The sequence below is a fragment of the Cydia splendana genome, unplaced genomic scaffold, assembly GCF_910591565.1.
Source record: "Cydia splendana unplaced genomic scaffold, ilCydSple1.2 scaffold_57_ctg1, whole genome shotgun sequence".
Taxonomy (NCBI): Eukaryota; Metazoa; Arthropoda; class Insecta; order Lepidoptera; family Tortricidae; genus Cydia; species Cydia splendana.
In genome coordinates this window covers 1,093,850-1,113,785 of record NW_026946894.1, presented here as the reverse complement: position 1 = coordinate 1,113,785, position 19,936 = coordinate 1,093,850, and the positions used below count along the sequence as shown (strand labels likewise).

General features: G+C 41.2%; 1 protein-coding gene across 1 annotated transcript; it reads right to left on the bottom strand.

The window, feature by feature from the left end:
• Positions 1–15,825: 15,825 nt before the first annotated feature.
• LOC134805759 (uncharacterized protein K02A2.6-like) lies at positions 15,826–19,055 on the bottom strand. Its single transcript, XM_063778991.1, has one exon. The coding sequence runs from the start codon at positions 19,001–19,003 to the stop codon at positions 17,159–17,161; it is 1,845 nt and encodes a 614-aa protein (XP_063635061.1). The 5' UTR covers positions 19,004–19,055; the 3' UTR covers positions 15,826–17,158.
• Between the last annotated feature and the right edge of the window lie 881 nt (positions 19,056–19,936).

Below are 19,936 nucleotides of genomic sequence, written 5' to 3'. Positions count from 1 at the left end.
GTAATCAGTTTACAAAGTAATTTCAAGTAATCGTGGAATCAGGAATCAATTACGAAATGCCCATCTCAGACTAAGTAGCACTGCATTCAATTGATCTGTTTGGCGAACCGCGAGTTCACAGTTCGGGGCGAACTACTATATGTATAGGTTTTAGGATGTGCAGAATTCGAAAATGATGACCATTTTGGAAACCAAGATGTCTACCGTACACTTTGTCATAAAAGTCGCCATGGATCTCGATTTATAGGTATTAGGGAGTGGAGAATTCGAAAATTATGTTTATTCCGTTTTACAATCTAAGATGTCTGCCGTGCACGTTGGTCATGGTCATCATTTTCGAATTCTGCTCTTCCTAACACCTATAAATCAACATCCATGACGGGTCATATGACAAAGTGCACGGCAGACATCTTGGAATCCAAAATGGTCATCATTTTCGAATTCTGCACTCCCTTAAACCTATAAAACGATATCCATGACGACTTTTATGACAAAGTGCACGGCAGTTATCTTGGATTCCAAACTGGTCATCATTTTCGAAATCGGCACTTCCTAAAACCTATAAAACGATATTCATGACGACTTTTATGACAAAATACGTAGCCGCCATCTTGGATTATAAAATGATCATCAAAACTTTACACTATATCATAAAATGATATAGTGTAAAGTTTTGCATGCCTATATAGTGGTAAATTATGTTGAACTACCAAATCAATGTCCACCATCTACAATGTACCATAATTCTAGCAAATTAAAAAAAAAATCGTTTTCGAATTCTGCACTCCCTAAAACCTATAAATCGACATCCATGACGACGCAAGTTATCTTTATTTTTAATACAGTTGCTCACAAAGTGCTACTTTACGTAGCTGTTTAGCGTGCGGAAAGTTGGTTATGTCGAACTAGTGCTTTTTACTTTTCCAATTTTTTTAAATTTATACTTGTTCCAATTCACGACTACTTATTGATGAGTGTTAATATTAGTTTCCTTTAAACGTCGTAATCAGCATAAAAACCTACTGTTAATGTAAGAATATGAAAAATATACATATTTCATATTTTAATACTTACCTCTTCATCATTATAACACGTTTATTTTTTAATATTGAATATTGAAAATTCCGTTCTTAATAAGGTGTCTGAATGGAACGGAATAGCTGCCAAACGCCCATAGATATAATATACTTAAAGACGACGTCTAAGCGAGCTGTCACTGTTACCACTTTTGTTTAGTGTACGATTAACAATGTTTTACTTATTTTTTCGCAACTGTATTAAAAAACGTCGTTCGATACACGTGCGGAAATGTCATTCTTCACTCGTCCCGAGTCTTCCCACTCGCCTGCGGCTCGTGGCAAGATATCTCGGTACTCGTGAAGTAATGACATACCTTCCGCACTAGCATCGAAATGTACTATTTCAGATCTAACAAATTGCTACAGAATACAAAGGACAAAAAAGAAGCGAGGAGGTCGGCTGCCCTAAGCAGAAAACAAGTAACCCAGTTTTGACAATTTTTTGAGGAGAGCAAAAAAACGTAATTTGTCAGTTTTGTTAGGTATTTGGTCTAAAATGTAACATCTGTTTATACCATTATGTTAAAGGCGATAAAATTAAGCTTATACAGACTTTATTTTTTGTTATTCTTGTATATTAAACTTTGTACAGGCATAAAATGTTTTCTGTGTAGTTTACTGCCCGACAATCTCAGAACCATTCTACACAAATTCAAGTATCTCGTGTTTAGCTTGGAAATAGCAAGCACTTTAGCATCTTAAATACTAAACATATTTGGCTCTCCGCTCAATAACTTTTCCAATTTTCATGCAATTCTGAAGGAAATAGTACCAAATGAAAGCTAATAATATAAGCTACCGAAAACTGATTTTTATTTCTTTCAGGTTTATCGACTTCAAAATCCCTGTTAGATAATAAAACGCTTGAAAAAAAATTTTTTTTTTATATATTTTAAAGTTCTTTTCTATTGGAAAATAGACTTTTTTTTAATTAGTGATTGATGTTGCCATCCTCGTACCCTCTGTCACATCGGATATTGGTACCTATTTCATCGATTTTATTTTCAGAGATTATTTTGTGATACGATGACCCATTCCTTCAACAAACCCTCTGTCTTCGTGGATGGGTGGTACCTACAGGATCCTGCTTCCGAACTATTCTTTTTTAGGGTTCCATACCTCATAAGGAAAAAACGGAACCCTTATAGGATCACTTTGTTGTCCGTCCGTCCTCCGTCCATTTGTCTGTCAAGATCCTTTATCTCGGAAACGCGTGGAGGTATCGAGTTGAAATTAGAACCATATACTCAGGTCTACATTCCCTTAAAGTTGTAAAAAAAAATCAAACATCTACATCAACGTAAAAAAAAGATACGGTGGTTTATGCCAAAATACATTCTCAAGGGATTCAAAATTTAAAGGGTACCTAAGTAGGTGGGTAGTAGGTAGCTAGGTCAACGAGAAGTCCCGTTGCCCTAGAACTATGAAATTTGGCAAGTAATATTGTATTACATTATAAGTAGGTACAGGGAATAATCTGCAAAACTACAAATTTGTAAAAAATTAAAAAATCTATAACTAAATTTGTAAGGAACGCTCGGTGGGCGAGTCCGACTTGCATTTTTTTATAGTCCTATTTGACAGACGTGTTTGATAGGAATGAGGCAGGTGCATGGAATGGTGAGAGCTGGTGAGTTCATAAAAATCAATATTTGGGGACAATCTTACACTGGTTGACTTAGCCCCAAATTAAGCAAAGTTTGTACTATGAGTACTAGGCGACGATATATACATACGTGTATAGATAAATACATACTTAGGTACATAGTTACTTTATTTACTATTTAACTTTACTTGTAACAAAGTAAAAATCTAATTAAATCCTTCAAGTCAGTTTTACCTATTTCTTATAAAACCATATCGATCTGAAATTTTCTTGATATACATACACCTATTGATATGGTAAGTAATTGGTGGATCTCTTTAGTGGCTAGAGTTAAACCAAGAAAAGTCTGCAGAGATTTTGACAGCACAAGGTCAATCTCGAGAAGTCTATTAGTAGAGTTAGACCAAGAAAAGTCTGCATAGATGTTGAGAGCACACCAGTGCAGGTGTTATTTTAAACGTCAAACTTCTATGAAATTATGACATATAAATAACACTAGCACTGGTCTACTCTCAACATCTCTGCAGACTTTTCTTGGTCGAACTCTACTAATAGACTTCTCGAGATTGACCTCAGATGATTCACTTTTCCACATAATAAGTGTCTTTATAAAAATTCAAATTTTGGCATTATTCCTGGATTAAATATTTCCCTTTTGGTCACTTGACTACAGTCAGTTGTTGTTTGTTTCTAATTTTTTCCAAAACCTTTGGCACGGATACGGCATAATAATGATTTCCTCTTTCTTTGGCATATTCTAGTGTTCTGTTTTCATTACTGTAGAGTCTACAGTGTAGACAATACATATAATTTTACAGACTTTTCACCTTTGACAGGAATATTGCTAAGCAAATTTGTTTTCTATGTATGTCTTTAAACAAGGTACCTTTTGTATAACTATGTAACTAATTTCTAACCTAAATCGCAGATTGTGTTGGGAGATACTTGTTTTACCATTGTAATAAACTAATTCGCAGTTGCGAACATCTACGCTAAACTCAAGTATCTCGGTCATCTATATGAATTACAAGTATCTCTGTTTAGTTACTTGTCTTTAGCGTAGAAATGGGACATATACTTGAATTTAGCGTAGAATACAGGGTCAAAAAAAGATAATCGGATTTTAAAAACATGAATATTTTGAAAACTACACATTGTTTTACGATTATTTTTTTGGTGAAAGATGCGCCTGAAATTGTAGATTCCGAAAATCCACAAAAACCGTTTTTGAAAATTTTCGAGTTACTTGTTTTCTGCTTAGGGCAGCCGAGGTAATGAAACAAGCAAAAATACAGATGATTCCTCGACGCAATTGGGTGATTCTTAAATTGTGTCCAGATTTTTTTGTCATAAAAGTTTTTATTTTTCACATATTACTCTCACAAGTTCCGTGACATTTCGACCTTGTAATTTTTTAAGTAAATGTTTTTGTTTATCTATGTGGATCTCACTAGAATAATATAATCAAGGTATGTTTATATTTGATGATTGAAATAGTAACGCAAAAAAAAAAATATTTGTGTCTTATATTCCTGCCGAAGACTTTTATTTTACCTTTTCCTTCTACACAAGTTTGGCCAAGTAATAAGAATTTAGGGCTCTCAATTTTATTTAGACTTCTACAACAGTAAAGCTACGAGGCCATGTTTGGTATCGTTTTCGTATAAATTCGCAGTACCAAATTTAGTTAAGGTATCACATTGACACCATTCCGAAGTAAAAACATATAAACATATTAAAATACTTTCTATTAAACTCCTCTTCACGCTTAAACTGCTGAACAGTTTTAATTTAAATTTGGTACACATATATTTTGAGTCCCGAGACAGGACATAATAAGTTATCTCAAAAATCATCCTTTAAAGGTGTGAAATGAGGTGTAGGGGGGAATTCAGAATTGACTTCTTGAAGTTAATACTGTTTAAGTTTAGGTTTGAAGTCATGTTTTTTTATCATTTTTAACTAAATCAAAGATGTAGACCATCCCAAATTTCATATAAATCGGTTCAGCGGTTATTGATTTCCCGTACAAATTTCCACGCCACTTTTCACACCTTCAAAAGATGATTTTGGTTATAAGATCTATCCTATGTCCTGTTCCGGGACGCAAACTATTTCTATACCAAATTTCAACGAAATCGGTTCAGCGGTTAAGCGTCAAGAGGAGTTTCAAAAAAACCGGCCAAGTGCGAGTCCGACTCGCGCTTGACTGCACATTTCTAATAGGTTTTCCTGTCATCTATAGGTATTTTGTGTATTCAGACGGACATACATACAGACGCACGAGTGATCCTATAAGGGTTCCGTTTTTTCCTTTTGAGGTACGGAACCCTAAAAAGATTTTATTTTATTTTGTGGAATGGTGTCAATGTGATACCTTAAATGGATTCAGCACCCCAGATTTATACGAAAACGATACCAAACACGGCCTAGCACCTTCACTGATATAGATATATCAAGATAAAATTGAGAGCCCTAAATAAACTTTCAAGAGCGGATATCTCAAAAACTATTCAACATATCGAAAAAATTGACTGAATAAACTTGTAACAAATTAAATTAACTTTCATTTTTTATAAGTGGCCATGTCGCTGAGATGCATAGTTTCCGAGATATAATCGAAAAACCGGAAAATGGGACCTTCAAAGCCCCCTCTCTCCCCCCCGCTCAAGGGCTACGGCCGGGGACTTTTGATATGTTTTGTTTTGATATGTTTTGTATGTTGACCTTATAATGTAAGCTGTAACCTTTTTTGTTTTCTCTTTGTTCGATTTGTTGCTGTAAGTTTTGTTGCGACAATAAATGACTTTTTTTTTTTTTTTTTTTTTTTATATGTTCACCTCCTAACTTGTCAAACCGAGTTACGGAGTCAAAAATTGTGTTCCGAGCATTTCCCTCTACAACTTTTGGAGCATTCGTTGCCTGACCTAAGTAGCTTATTGCATTTCTTTAAAAACTTTTCTGTAAAAGGTTGACGGGTGTTGGGTGTTTATATGGTTTCGGTCGATTATTATCATTTGCATTGCCCATGATGACTTACTAGAATTACGAGCACACGAGACACTAATAGTAGTTTGACAAACCTTGGTTTTCAAGAGGTATTTTATATTGACATTTGCTGTCACAAATTTGCTGTCAGATTTAGTCGCAAACCGCACGCAAAGTGCACACAAATGTGTCGACACCTTGTTACGGAAAAGTGTAGACACGGCGACGACACTTTGTTTCGAAACAATTCTAGACACATTATGTGGACTCTGTTACGACACATCTGACATTTAGTTACCACTTTGTGATTCTGCGACTGGAATGGTTATATGGGTCGTCTTGACGAGAACTTAGGAAAGTAGTACCCAAGATAGAGCTGATGCTGAACCCTGGCTGTACCTAGTGGAACTCGATCAGGTTTGATGCAACATAGACACACGCTATTTTGGACATCTGACTCGTCATGATGAGCACTTGGGAGAACAGTACCCAAGATAGAACTCATGCTGAACCCTGGCAGTACCTAGTGGAACTCAGGTTTGTTGCAACATAGGCACACGCTGTTTTGGCCATCCGACTCGTCTTGATGAGCACTTAGGAGATTAGTACCCAAGATAGAGCTGATGCTAAACCCTGGCTGTACCTAGTGGAACTCAGGTTTGGTGCAACATAGGCTCACGCTGTTTTGGTCATCTGACACGTCTTAATGAGAACTTGGAAGAGCAGTACCCAAGATAGAGCTAATGCTGGACCCTGGCTGTACCTAGTGGAACTGTGTGTGTTAGTTTATGTGCGGAGCAGCGTGATTACCGCCAGTAGGTGTCGAGACGGGATAGTTTTTGATCGAAAAGTGGAGTGGAGTCTTGTGTAGAGTGGACGCAAAAATAAATTCAAGAACATTGGCTCGCTGACCCAACATTATATAGGAAAGCCAGTTGGGTTTCTTACAAAAAGTACTGGGCGGCCGTGTAGGATGTAATAAGCACTTTTATGAAATTGTATATTACGTGTGGATGATATTGGCAATTTGATTTTGTCGTCTGGACACGTTTTTAAAGGACAAAGTAAAAGCTGTAACAGACAGGCGTACCGGACAGCAACCGGACCTCCGCGAGCCCTTACAAAGCTCTGCTTTTTGCTAGTTTAATTTATAGTAATTTATGGTAATTTATTTTTATTGCAATTGTAATTAATTTTATCCCCCATGTAATATATTGTAATTTAATCCATCTTAATTAAGTACCTGTCTGCATGTTAGACATAAGTAACACAACACCGATTAGTACGTAAGGTTTAATTGTTAGTGCTAATTGTAAAATAAAATAAACAAATCTAAACAAATTCGACAAACTATGCATTCTTGTGGCACACTTTACGGAAAAACTATCGCACTGTGAGGTTTGAAATTTAACATAGTAATTTAAATTGATGTCTAGATGTGTTATCAAACATAAAAATATCATTTTATAAACCTAAAAAAATAAAATAAAGTAATAACACTTTGTATCACTACTAGCGCCATCTGTTGGCAAAATAATGAATTAACATTCGTGCTAATGTTAATTATTTATTTCTCTAACAGATGGCGTTAGTAGTAAATAAATAAATAAATATTGGACATTCTTATACAAATTGACTAAGCCCCACAGTAAGCTCAAGAAGGCTTGTGTTGTGGGTACTCATCGCCATTAACAACAATGAATACAAAAGTTAATTTTGGATTCAGACCCACCTCGCTTCGCTTGGTTTGATTCCCAATTTAGCAATTAAGTTTCTGTGAATACCTACTAGAACAATCAATCTTGCTGTATATTCACTGCGGAGGTCAATTTACTGGTATGTTTTGTGACGCTGATGAACTGATCAGTCATGTTGAGTTAACAAACTTAAATCGGGTATTTTCAGTTCGAGAAACAGTTTTAGTGTTACTAATTGCTTGGAACTGCTAAAATTATGCAGTGACTTAGGGCCGATACAGACGGACTACAACCCGACTGCAACTTGTATGGGAACTGCACGCCGACTGCACGCCGACTGCACGCCAATTGCAACGTCGGCGTGAAGTTCAACAAAATGACCCAGAACCCTGGCAGTACCTAGTGGAACTCAGGTTTGGTGCAACAAAGGCACAATATGTTTTGGTTATCCGACTCATCTTGATGAGCACTTAAGAGAGTAGTACCTAAGATAGAGCTGATGCCGAACCCTGGCAGTACCTAGTGGAGCTCGGGTTTGGTGCAACATATATAGACACACGCTGTTTTGGATATCCGACTCGTCATGATGATCACTGGGTAGACCAGTACCCAAGATAGCTGATGCTGAACCCTGACAGTACCTAGTGGAGCTCGGGTTTTATACAACCTTAGGCACACGCTGTTTTGGTCATGCAACTCGTCTTGATAAGTACTTAGGAAAGTAGTACCCAAGATAGAGCTGATGCTGAACCCTGGCTGTACCTAGTGGAACTCAGGTTTGGTGCAACACAGGCACACGCTGTTTTAGTCACTCGACACGTCTTGATGAGCTGGGAAGTACTTGGGGTGCGAAATGACCAACAACCGGTATGTAACGAAGCTAGTTTATTACTGACTGGTGGGGGCGGCGCGGGCGCATACACCTCACTCCTTCCCCTTTAATTTTGAAACCTGATAACAATAAGAAAACACAAGAATTAAAACTAACACTTATTTACTACCCTTTTTTTTTTTACAAAGTATAGTCTATTTTCTTAGTCCTAGGCCTCAAGGTGGGCCCAATCCGTAGCGGCCGCGCGGGGGCGTTATCCGCGATGGATGAGGATGCAGGTTCCACATTCGAACCGGAAACTTGCTCTGCCTCCTTTTCCACCGGTAACTCTGTGTTACACTCCTCACTTTCTATTTCACTGGAAACGGAATCCGACCGCTGAGTGACAGTCACTGGAGAAGGAGGCGGATTAAGTGGTAGCGGGGGCGAAGATGGCGGCGATGCCGAGGGCGGTGGCGGAGTGAACCACGTATCCTTGTCATCGTCCTCACCTTTTCTTACATTGCTGTCAAATTTTGTGCTCCCCGTATACCTCATGATCTGATCAATGTGCCGTTTGCACAAAACATTGTAATCGTTAACATATATTTCAAACATCCGGTTACCAATTATATTTTGTATTAAACCTAAAGTCCAAAATTGTTTCCTTGCTGTAAACCATCTTAACCATACTTTATCCCCTTTTTTAAATTGTCTACTATGCAGCCCTTCATTGTGATCTTTTAAAACAAAATCATTTTTACGTTGAGGTAAAACCAGATCCAAACGTGACCTCAAGCTACGGCCAAACATGATTTGCGCTGGCGATAAACCAGTAGAACAATGCGATGTATTTCGATATTCAAATAAATATCCTAATAACTTATTATGTACATCTGTTTGTGAATGGGCGGTAGATAATATACATTTTAACATCTTTTTACATATTCTTACAGAATTTTCCGCTTGCCCATTGCTTGCTGGGTGGTAAATAGGCGATGTTACATATCTAATGCCATTTATCGCACAAAAATGTTCAAATTCTGTTGACTTAATTTTAACATCGTTATCTGATACAATAACATGTGGCACGCCAAACCTTGAAAACAATTCTTTCAACTTGTAGGATACGCAGGTGGAAGATGGATAAAAACTAGGATTTTGAAGTGAAAATATAAGAGAGTGCTCGCGTGTCGCGTGGTGAGCAGATAGGTAACGGTAAATTCGCAATATGTTTTTGGTTAAGTATACACGCCAGCGCCCTCTGTGACTTTATTTTAAATATTCACAATTAAGTGTGTTAGGCTCAATAGATGGAGTTAGTATGCACGAAATAAACCTTATTAATTAAAATTACGACTAATACAATGATATAATGAGTAGCTAGGGATTTTTGAAACTTTAGTTGACATTGTAAAGAAATCTTTGGCTTTCTTAATACTAGAAATCAATTTACATATTTTAAATGAGCATGATTATACCTAAACTTAAATTAAACATGAAATAAGGATCTGTCGCCTACATCCCCGCCCCTTAGTGCTGATAAGCACTAGCCATCAACTGGGGACAGTAATGCGACGCGTGTGGCAGGTCTGCGCAGCTGACCTGAGCGTGTGCGCACATCTACCACTCGAATACGGCCGTCACGGCCAGCGTGCGCCGCGCTCACTACACCATGTCGCCAGGAGCCGCGCTCTAAATTGGGATCGACCAGTACTACATAATCTCCTACTTTTAACGATCTAGATTCCCTAGTCCATTTTTGACGAGGGAGAAGTGTAGGTAAGTATTCTTTAATCCACCTAGCCCAAAACATATCTGTAAGTCGTTGAGCTACGCGCCACCTTTTGCGAAGGCAAAGGTCAGAATCGTCGTACTTACCTATAGGAGCTCCAGTAGATGAACTACCAATTAAAAAATGATTAGGCGTTAACGCTTCGGGGTAACCGGGATCCGTCGACACGTGTGTGATAGGACGGCTGTTTACGAGAGCCTCCACTTCTGCCATCAACGTGGATAGGGTTTCAGGATGTGGTGCGCGCTCCTTCATGACGACCTTGAGCGCCGTCTTAACTGTGCGGACCATGCGCTCCCATGCGCCGCCCATTTCGGGGGCTCCGGGAGGGATAAATCGCCATTCAATCCCACGGACGGCTCCATCTTCGCGCAGTTTGTCTACGTTCAGTTGCTGAAGACTCATCTTCAGCTCGTTGTCGGCTCCTCGCAGATTTGTACCATTATCTGAAAATAGAACCAGCGGAGTGCCACGGCGAGCAGACATACGTATGAGCGCCATAATTGCAGAGTCCGTACTCAGTGATTCTGTGATCTCGATGTGAATGGCTCGCACGGTGAGACATGTAAAAAGCATGCCATATCTTTTCTGTCTTCCTCGACCAATGGTCGTCTCCATAGGGCCGAAAAAATCAACTCCTGTGTATGAAAATGGCCTTCGACTGTACTGTAAGCGCGCGGCAGGTAAATCACCCATCCTCTGAGGCTGCGGCCGAGCGCGTCGGTAGCGGCAAAACAAACACTGCACGGCGACGCTGCGTACAGTCGGACGCAGATTCACGATCCAATACGCCTGGCGTAATTCATTGACAACATGTTCATTCGCCACGTGCATGGCACGTCGGTGGTAGTATTCAACTAACAACCGAGTGGTTCTGTGTTTTCCATCCAAGATCGGTGGACGTGTAGTTGACAGTTCTACCCCTGCAGTTTGATCTATGCGACCGCCAACACGAAGGATTCCATCGTCGTCTAAATATGGAGTCACTTTTAGTAGACGACTGTTTGACGGCAGTGGTTTGCCTTGCGTAACACAGGCAATCTCGGCAGCAAAGGTATCACTTTGACACTTTTTTATTATGTGTTTTTCTGCCCTCTTCATCATTGCAGAATCGAGCTGTAATGTGTCTTTATTATTTTCATTCTTCTTTCTTCTTTGATTTAATTTTCTTTCATGACACTTTTGTCTACATATTTTTATAAAACATAAAACTCTTGCAGCAGTGCGTACAAGTCGGATCCAGTTGGAGAAGCGTCCTTCATCGGGTACAGGTGAGTGTATTTCAAGTGTACTAACCACATTAACATTTCTTTTTTCACAGGTAGCCTCGTCGACGATCTTCGCATTCCTCAAGTCCTTTGGCCACTGATCTTCGGGTTGACGCAGGAATGCTGGACCTTGAAACCACGCGTCACTGTACTTCAGCGGAGGACTATCCGTCTTGGTAGCAATGTCAGCTATGTTCAAACGAGATGGCACGTAATGCCATTCATTGACATTAGTCAGCTCATCGATCTCCCCAAGCCTATGAGCAACGTAAGGCTTGTAGCTCCTGGGGTCACTTCTTATCCATTGTAAGACAGTACTGGAATCTGTCCAAAAATATCGCTTACTGGGCACCAGATTCTTTTGCTCAGTGGCAATAGTCTTTGCCAACCGTGTCCCAAGAAGACATCCTTGCAATTCGAGTCTTGGGACCGAAATTGGACGTAAAGGACTTACGCGGCTTTTACTAGCAGCCAAACAAACGAGTACGAAACCATCAGCACGCGTAAAACGCCAATATTTATTACCGTAGCGTAGGCTTTAATAGATGCGTCACAAAAAATGTGCATCTGTATATCCATTATCTTCTCGCAAGACGTAGACGTAGACGGTGAGTCATAGCACGGCGTCCAGGCGCCGGCCCGCAGGTACCAGCGCGGTATACGCAGCGACTCCAGCTGTTTCAACTCGTCGAGCCAAACCTTCCAACGAGTATGTTCTTCAGGCCGGATGTGGCACTTCCAGTCGACTCCGCTTCGATGTACGTCTTGAAATAAAATTTTAGCTTTTATAACAAACGGAGTGAGAAAACCATGTAAGTCATAATACATTATGTGTGTATTGACATAATAATGCTTAGCATTTTAGCCTTTGTAGGCGGAACGCTTCCATTTGAAATCTCGGGCGAGATCTGCCCAGTCGACACTTTTACGCTAAAGGTGTCGTCAGCAGGATGCCACATTAAACCGAGAGCGCGCTCAGTCATATTCGTAGCTCCGTCCTTGAACTGAACAGCTGATTGAGCCAGCGCTGTGGCCGGTAACGCATTCAAAACCGTTTTGCTGTTGCTAGACCAACCACGTATCTCGAAGCCGCCCATGCTATGTATGTACGTAATATCTTTAATTAATTGAATAGCATTTTCCTCACTATCTGTAGAATAATAACAATCGTCCATGTAATGCGAGTTTATAATCACTTGAACAGCTTCGGGATACTGGTCTTCGTATTTAAGTGCATTTTTATTTTTTATATGTTGCGCGATAAAAGGCGCGCAATTTGCACCGAAAATAAGGCTTTGCATCACATATGTTTTAATCGGATCAGTAGCTGACGCCTGCCATAGAAATCGAAAAACATGTTGATCTTCTGGACGAATTTTAATACGTAAAAACATGTCCTTAATATCACCAATAATGATGAACTCCTTCTCGCGTAATCTCAACATTATACCTAAAAGCGAGTTATATAAATCAGGCCCCGTCAATAGATAATCATTCAAACACATGTTATTCCTAGCGCGTGCGCTTGAATCAAAGACCAATCTTAATTTACCGGGTTTATTTACATTTTGTACACCAAAATGTGAAATATACCATACATGATTGACTGAGAGCTCGTTTTCCTGTAACTCATTCGCATACCCCTCGGATAGTAACTTATTTATTTCCTGAGCATACCTATTCGCGTAAACAGGGTCATAATCGAATTTACGCAACAAAGATTGCATGCGAAATAATGCATAGTTATAAGTATCGGGCATAGTAAAGTTATCCTGTTTAAATGGCAAACCTACTTCCCATCGGTTATCAATCAAACGTGCAGTTTCGTCTAAAATCTGTATAGCACGCAGATGTGCCTTATTCTCGCGACATAAGGTCGAAACTCCTATGGAGTCTAGGCAATACGATTGCTTAATTAGGTCATTAAGTGCACTGGTATCAAGATCAGTAGTACTGTCGATCCCATCATAAGAGTGAGCGAGATGGCAAACACTGTGACTTACCTGAGACACGGAGGAGTGAGCGCGACTGCAGTAGCCGTGGATGCACCATCCCAGCCGACAGCGGGTTCCATATGGAGCATTTTTGCCACCATGAATGATCTCGAGCGGTGCCATTAAATAATAATTATCTTCACCTATAAGCAAGCGAGGCACTACACGTTTTTTACAAACAACATTTTTTTATTTTAGATAACTTGTTGCATGAAATTTGATTAATGGCGGATAAATTTTGCGGTGGTAATTTTAACTTAGAACTCTTACGTAAACTTATATCGTAAAAGGTATTGTCCTGTCCAGATATTTTGGCGCGAACTTTGGGCGCGTCAGATTGATACACTTCAAGGCCGAACGCGTCTACGAATCTTACGGCACTCGGACGCTCACTTTGTAGACCAAGTTCATCGGCTAGATCAGAGTCCAACACGGAAACGGCAGCACAATCGTCAAGTAACGCATAAGTCTGTATTTCACCACGGGGTCCATACAATTTCACTGGAACTACTTTTAATAACACGTTCTCATTCGAGTCGTCCGTCACATCGTTAGGCGTCGCGACGTGAGCGATCGTAGCATCGGCAGCATCACTGGCAGCGCGGCGCGGTTGAGCAAGCGGCGGGTCCGGCGGGAGCGGCGTGCTCGGTTGCTCGTTACTCACGGGAGTCGCGGGGTCCGATGATAATGTACTCGTAGAAGATGTAGCTTGTTTCCAATGAAGTAAGCGGTGATGTTTTAGTCCGCATTCCTCTGTGTCACAGTCAGGTGCATCACAGGTGTTTATATCGTGGCGTGCGGTTAAACATTTAAAACACAATCTTTGTGTTTTAACAAATTTCCATTTATCTCTGCGCATCGCACGTTTAAATACGCGACAGTCTGGTAGTGAATGTACGCCTTTCTTACAAAATGAGCACGAAATATGATTAGTTCGTGTACTAGTAGCAAGTACGTGGTGCGTATTATAACGACTTTTGTCTTCGTTTTTGTCGCGTTTAAAATGGGGCTCGGTCGGCGCTGGCTTTTTGACTTCTCGCGGCTGCACAGCTCCGGTGACCAGGGTCATGTTGGCTTCTTTCTTCAGAAATTGCGCCAGCAATTCTAGTTTGGATTCTCCTGCTAGGATCTTTTCGTAAGCATATTCAGTCCACTTTCCCAAAAGTGTGCTCGGTAATTTGCTTGTGATAGCGGACGCGAGCTCGGGATTGCGTAAATGATCACTTTGTTTTAATGCACGTATAGTTGCAACGCAGTTGTTTACTTTTGTAGCAAAGTTAACTAAATCTTGCTGATAATGCGTAGGTAATGGGTGCAACTTACGTAATTGTGCAGTTATGTTGCAAATAATGGTCTCTGCTCGTCCATATTTAAGTTCGAGAGCATCCATGATATCCTTGGACGAGGTATTGCCAATCAGTAGGTCGGTGACAGCTTCTTTGGCTTCGCCTCGCAGTGCTCGTCGAAGTCTGGACAGAGTTTCGTATTCTGAGTATTTGCACGACGCTAATGATTCATCGTAGGCATTTTTAAAATGCAGCCATTCTAGACTGTCTCCGCTAAATATAGGTAGGTCGCGCGGAGTGGCCAAACGGCTGAGTAGACGTTCCTCGCGATGCGACGATGATTGGCCCATCATGTCCTTTAGGGCGTTCGCCAACTCCATGATGCTGCTAGCGGTGTCCACATGCTGTGCTGGTGCTGCACGATCGGAAACTTGCGCGACCGGCTCGGGGGGCACAGGTGGGCGGTACTCGTTAGCATGATGTTGCTGGGTCAACCAGTCCGACACTAGATCTTGATTCACTTCACTTAAACTAGCAACGTCTGACTTTTCTTCATCCTCGGCCTCGGCGGCGGCAAGGTCAGCTTCCAGGCGTTTATCGATCAACTCCATCTGGATTCGAGCCTTTTCCTCGGCTGCTTGCAACTCCAGCTGTTTACGCCTTGCTATGGAGGATGCTGTAGATCTTCTACTGCTTGCAACCGAAGGTGCTGCGGTCTTAACTTCTTTTTTGGAGTTGGAAGTACCTGGTAACACGTCGGCTGTAGGCGGCGGTTCCGAGTTCGCCTTCGCTTCGGCCATTTCCTTTTGCCGTCGAGTTATTACCATCTTCGGAGGCGTAGTAAACATTAATTGGCACTGTTCACATGAGATCCGGTTTGAAGACCAGCTTATTGTAGGATACGCAGGTGGAAGATGGATAAAAACTAGGATTTTGAAGTGAAAATATAAGAGAGTGCTCGCGTGTCGCGTGGTGAGCAGATAGGTAACGGTAAATTCGCAATATGTTTTTGGTTAAGTATACACGCCAGCGCCCTCTGTGACTTTATTTTAAATATTCACAATTAAGTGTGTTAGGCTCAATAGATGGAGTTAGTATGCACGAAATAAACCTTATTAATTAAAATTACGACTAATACAATGATATAATGAGTAGCTAGGGATTTTTGAAACTTTAGTTTACATTGTAAAGAAATCTTTGGCTTTCTTAATACTAGAAATCAATTTACATATTTTAAATGAGCATGATTATACCTAAACTTAAATTAAACATGAAATAAGGATCTGTCGCCTACACAACTCGTTTATTAGAGATCGTGTAGACGTACCGCTTTTCATAAACAAACATTCGAGCCATTTGCTATACGCATCTATAACTATTAAGTATACCCGCTGCTCAAACGACATGTAGTCGATATGTATCCTATGCCAAGCGGCCGAAGGGCGAGGCCAAGGCGCGGGCGCGGCGCGAGGAGGGGATGGTCGCGCAGCCACACAAACTGCACATGATCCTATCCATTGTTCGATATCGGAATCAATTTTTGGCCACCACAATTTACTACGCGCGATACTCTTTGTTTTTACTATACCTAAATGACCAGAATGCAAGTCCTGTAATATCTGATTACGATACGGCGTTGGAATAACTACCCGATGGCCACGGAACAAGCAACCGTTATCTACTTCCAAGTCAGCTTTGCAATTAAAAAAAGGCATAACTGAACTGCAAGTGATTTTTCGTGGCCATCCGTGGCTCATATACTTAATCACAGTTTGCAACACTGGATCAGCTTCGGTAGCATTCCTTAAGTCATCAAATGTTACTGGTGCCACATTTGCGTCTAAAAATTTTAGAAAAGATATTTCTCCCTCTTCCTCTTCATCATCACATTCCGGCAGCGGCGCGCGAGAGAAATAATCCGCTACTATATTTTTCGAGCCACTTATGTATTGTACGTCGTAATTATAGGCCGACAGTATAATCGCGTAACGCTGAAGTCGAGACGCCGCCATTACGGATATCCCAACCTTTTTACCAAAAATTGATAATAAAGGTCGATGGTCCGTTTTTAAAATAAATGGCTCCTGTCTACCATATAAATACTGGTGGAAGCGCTTTACTCCAAATATTAAGGCAGTAGCTTCCTTCTGAATTTGGCTGTAATTTCGCTCACTAGCCGTTAACGATCGCGAGGCAAAAGCAAGTGGACGTTCCGCTCCCGTTTGGGGATCACGCTGACTCAGCACGGCGCCAAGACCAGGCCCAGCATCTACCGATAACACTAGCTGTGCCGCGGGGTCAAAATGACCCAGTACCCGATCAGAACACAATTCTTTTTTTACGCTTTCAAAAGCCTCTTGCTGTCGGGAACCCCACTCCCATTTAGCCCCGTTGCGCAATAATTCGTGGAGAGGGCTCAACATGCCTGACGCGTTAGGTACGAAACCGCGGTAATAATTGACCATACCTAAAAATCGCTGGACGTCTAAAATATTTGCCGGTTTAGGGGCATTTAAAATAGCCTCGGTTTTCTTGGGGCATGCACGTAGACCATTTTTATCTATTACAAAACCGAGATATGTTACACTATTTTTAAAAAAGTCACATTTACTTTTTTGCAATCGTAACCCCGAGTCATAAAAACCTTTTTAAAACCTCCCGTAATCGCGATAAATGTAATTCATCAGTAGGTCCTGTTACGCATACGTCATCGAGCCAACAGCTGACTCCTTCTATACCTACTAGGAGTGTCTCCATTGTGCGCTGGAAAATAGCCGGCGCGTTAGCTAGTCCATATACGAGCCTCGTATACTTATATAACCCTTTTGATGTATTTATAGTAGTGAGCTCTTGTGAGTCGTCTGATAAAACGAATTGATTATATGCGTTACTAAGGTCGAGTTTCGTATAACGATTACCGCCACCGAGCCGCGCAAACACCTCTTCGATGCGGGGCATAGGGTACCTATCTATTATCATATCTTTATTGAGCGTTACGGAAAAATCACCCGCTATCTTAATTTTACCGTTGTCCTTCAAAACGGGCACTATAGGTGTCGCATATTTAGAAAAATTTACGGGTACCAATATACCTAAACCAACAAGCCTATCAATTTCTTCCTCTACCCTATTTTTAATAGCAAAAGGAACTGTACGAGGTTTAAAGAATTTAGGTGTAACATTATCTTTTAATTTTAATTCTACTTGAAATTTGTTAAATTTTCCTAAGTCTTCATTAAAAAGGCTCGAATATTCGCTCAGCAACCGCGGTAGCTCACTTCGAAACGATTCCGAACTAACAAAATTAATTTTTTGTTCATCAATAGCAAAATACATGTTAAACTTGGTCATAAAGTCACGGCCCAATAGACCTAACCGACTACCATCCTCCATTACATAAATATCGATGTCATGTGTTTTTTTTAAATATGTTATTTTTGTAGTGAAATAGCCTAATGGCGCGACTTGATGACCATTGTAGAAACACATTCTCATATCGCATTTTTTTAATTTACAGTCCGAAAAGGTTTTATAATATAATTTATCACTTATCACACTCGGCCCTGAACCACAATCAAGTTCCATTGTTAAGTTTTTACCGTTAAGGTCCACTTCCAATAATATTGGTGCATTATTAACGTACCTTAAATTAAATAGCTCGCACTCCTTGCAACCTTCAGCACTCTGAGAGACCTCAGCTGATCCATCAAGGTCAGCTTGAATGCAGTTAACACGACACTGTTTCGCCTTCTCAGCGCTGCACACCTTTTTTAAGTGCCCTTTTTGTCCACACACCTGGCAGCGGTAGTTCTTGTATTTACATTTACTTGCGTCGTGGCTCTTAAGCCCGCACACGGAGCAGCGTCGAGAGTCGGAGGACCCCCCGGTACCAGGGCGACTAGTACCAACCCGGTACATCGGCTCCTGCTTCACTTGCACGACGGCAGCAGGAACAGACGTAGTACGTGCGCTTCTAGCATACGCAGCCTTCTGGGCCACTTCCACGGCCTTCGCGAACGTCAACGTGGCAGCATCCTGCTCGAACAGCCGGTCGCGCTCTGGGCCTACGCTCAGCCCCAGCACGAATCTGTCCCTAAGCAGCTCATCCAAGGGGGCTCCAAACTCGCAGCGTACAGCAAGTTCACTTATTCGAGCCGCCCATTGTTCGATGTTTTCTGCAACGTCACGCGTCGCCTCGTAAAATTTCGCCCGTTCGACGAAAATACAACGTTTTGGCGCTAATTGTTTATCTAACGCAGCTACTAGCTCCTCGAACTTAGAATCCTCGACCTTCTTCGGATGCACTAAGTTCCTTACCAGTCGGTATGTCTCGTCACTTAAATGAGTTAAAAGCAAAGCACACTTATTGTCCTCGGTCACCTTATTTAACTTAACATATTGCACTAATCTGCTTTTAAAAATCTCCCATTCCTGGGAATTGTGGTCAAACGCGGTTAAACTTCCGAGGATATTTGACATGATTTAAAAACAGATTAAATTATAATCACACACACGCGGTAAACGTCCGTTCGTCGCCAGTGAGAAGTACTTGGGGTGCGAAATGACCAACAACCGGTATGTAACGAAGCTAGTTTATTCCTGACTGGTGGGGGCGGCGCGGGCGCATACACCTCACTTACATACAAACACATAAACACTCGGGTGAATACCGTCTAGAATGTGGAGTAAGGCAGGGCGGGCTGTCCTCCCCTAGGTTGTTTAACCTATATGTGAACCAGCTTATGGATGAGCTCAACAATGCCTATGTCGGATGCTCCGTGGATGGCAAATCCATAAATAACATCAGTTATGCTGATGATATGGTGTTGTTGAGCCCATCCATGAGTGCACTTCAAGAGTTGCTGGATATCTGTGAGAGGTACTCGGTGAGACATGGGCTAAGGTACAATGGAAAAAAGAGTGAGGTACTTGTTTTCAAAGCAGGAAGAAAATTCTATAAAACAGTACCTCCTGTGACCTTGGGCGGGGAACCACTCAGGGTCACTAAAAAGTTCAAATACCTTGGTCACTGGGTCACCGAGGACCTAAAAGATGACCTCGACATAGAGAGGGAGCGTAGAGCGTTGGCCGTTCGCGGAAATATGCTGGCGCGCAGGTTTGCCAGGTGTAACAAAGACGTGAAAAGGACGCTTTTCAAAGCTTTTTGCCAATCTTTTTACACCTGCAGCCTGTGGGCCGGCTATACTCAGCGAGCGTACAATGCTCTACGAATACAATATAACAACGTTTTCAGGATGCTAATGGGGCTGCCACGTCACTGTAGTGCGTCCGGAATGTTCGCGGAGGCGCACACAGATGACTTTTATGCAATTATACGCAACAGATCGGCGTCACTTATGCAGAGACTGTGTGGCAGTACCAATGGCATCCTGAAAACGTTGGCAGGTAAGA

What these genes read in the sequence shown, in the direction of transcription:
- LOC134805759 (XM_063778991.1), bottom strand. Translation starts at nt 19,003, where the DNA reads ATGTCAAATATCCTCGGAAGTTTAACCGCGTTTGACCACAATTCCCAG.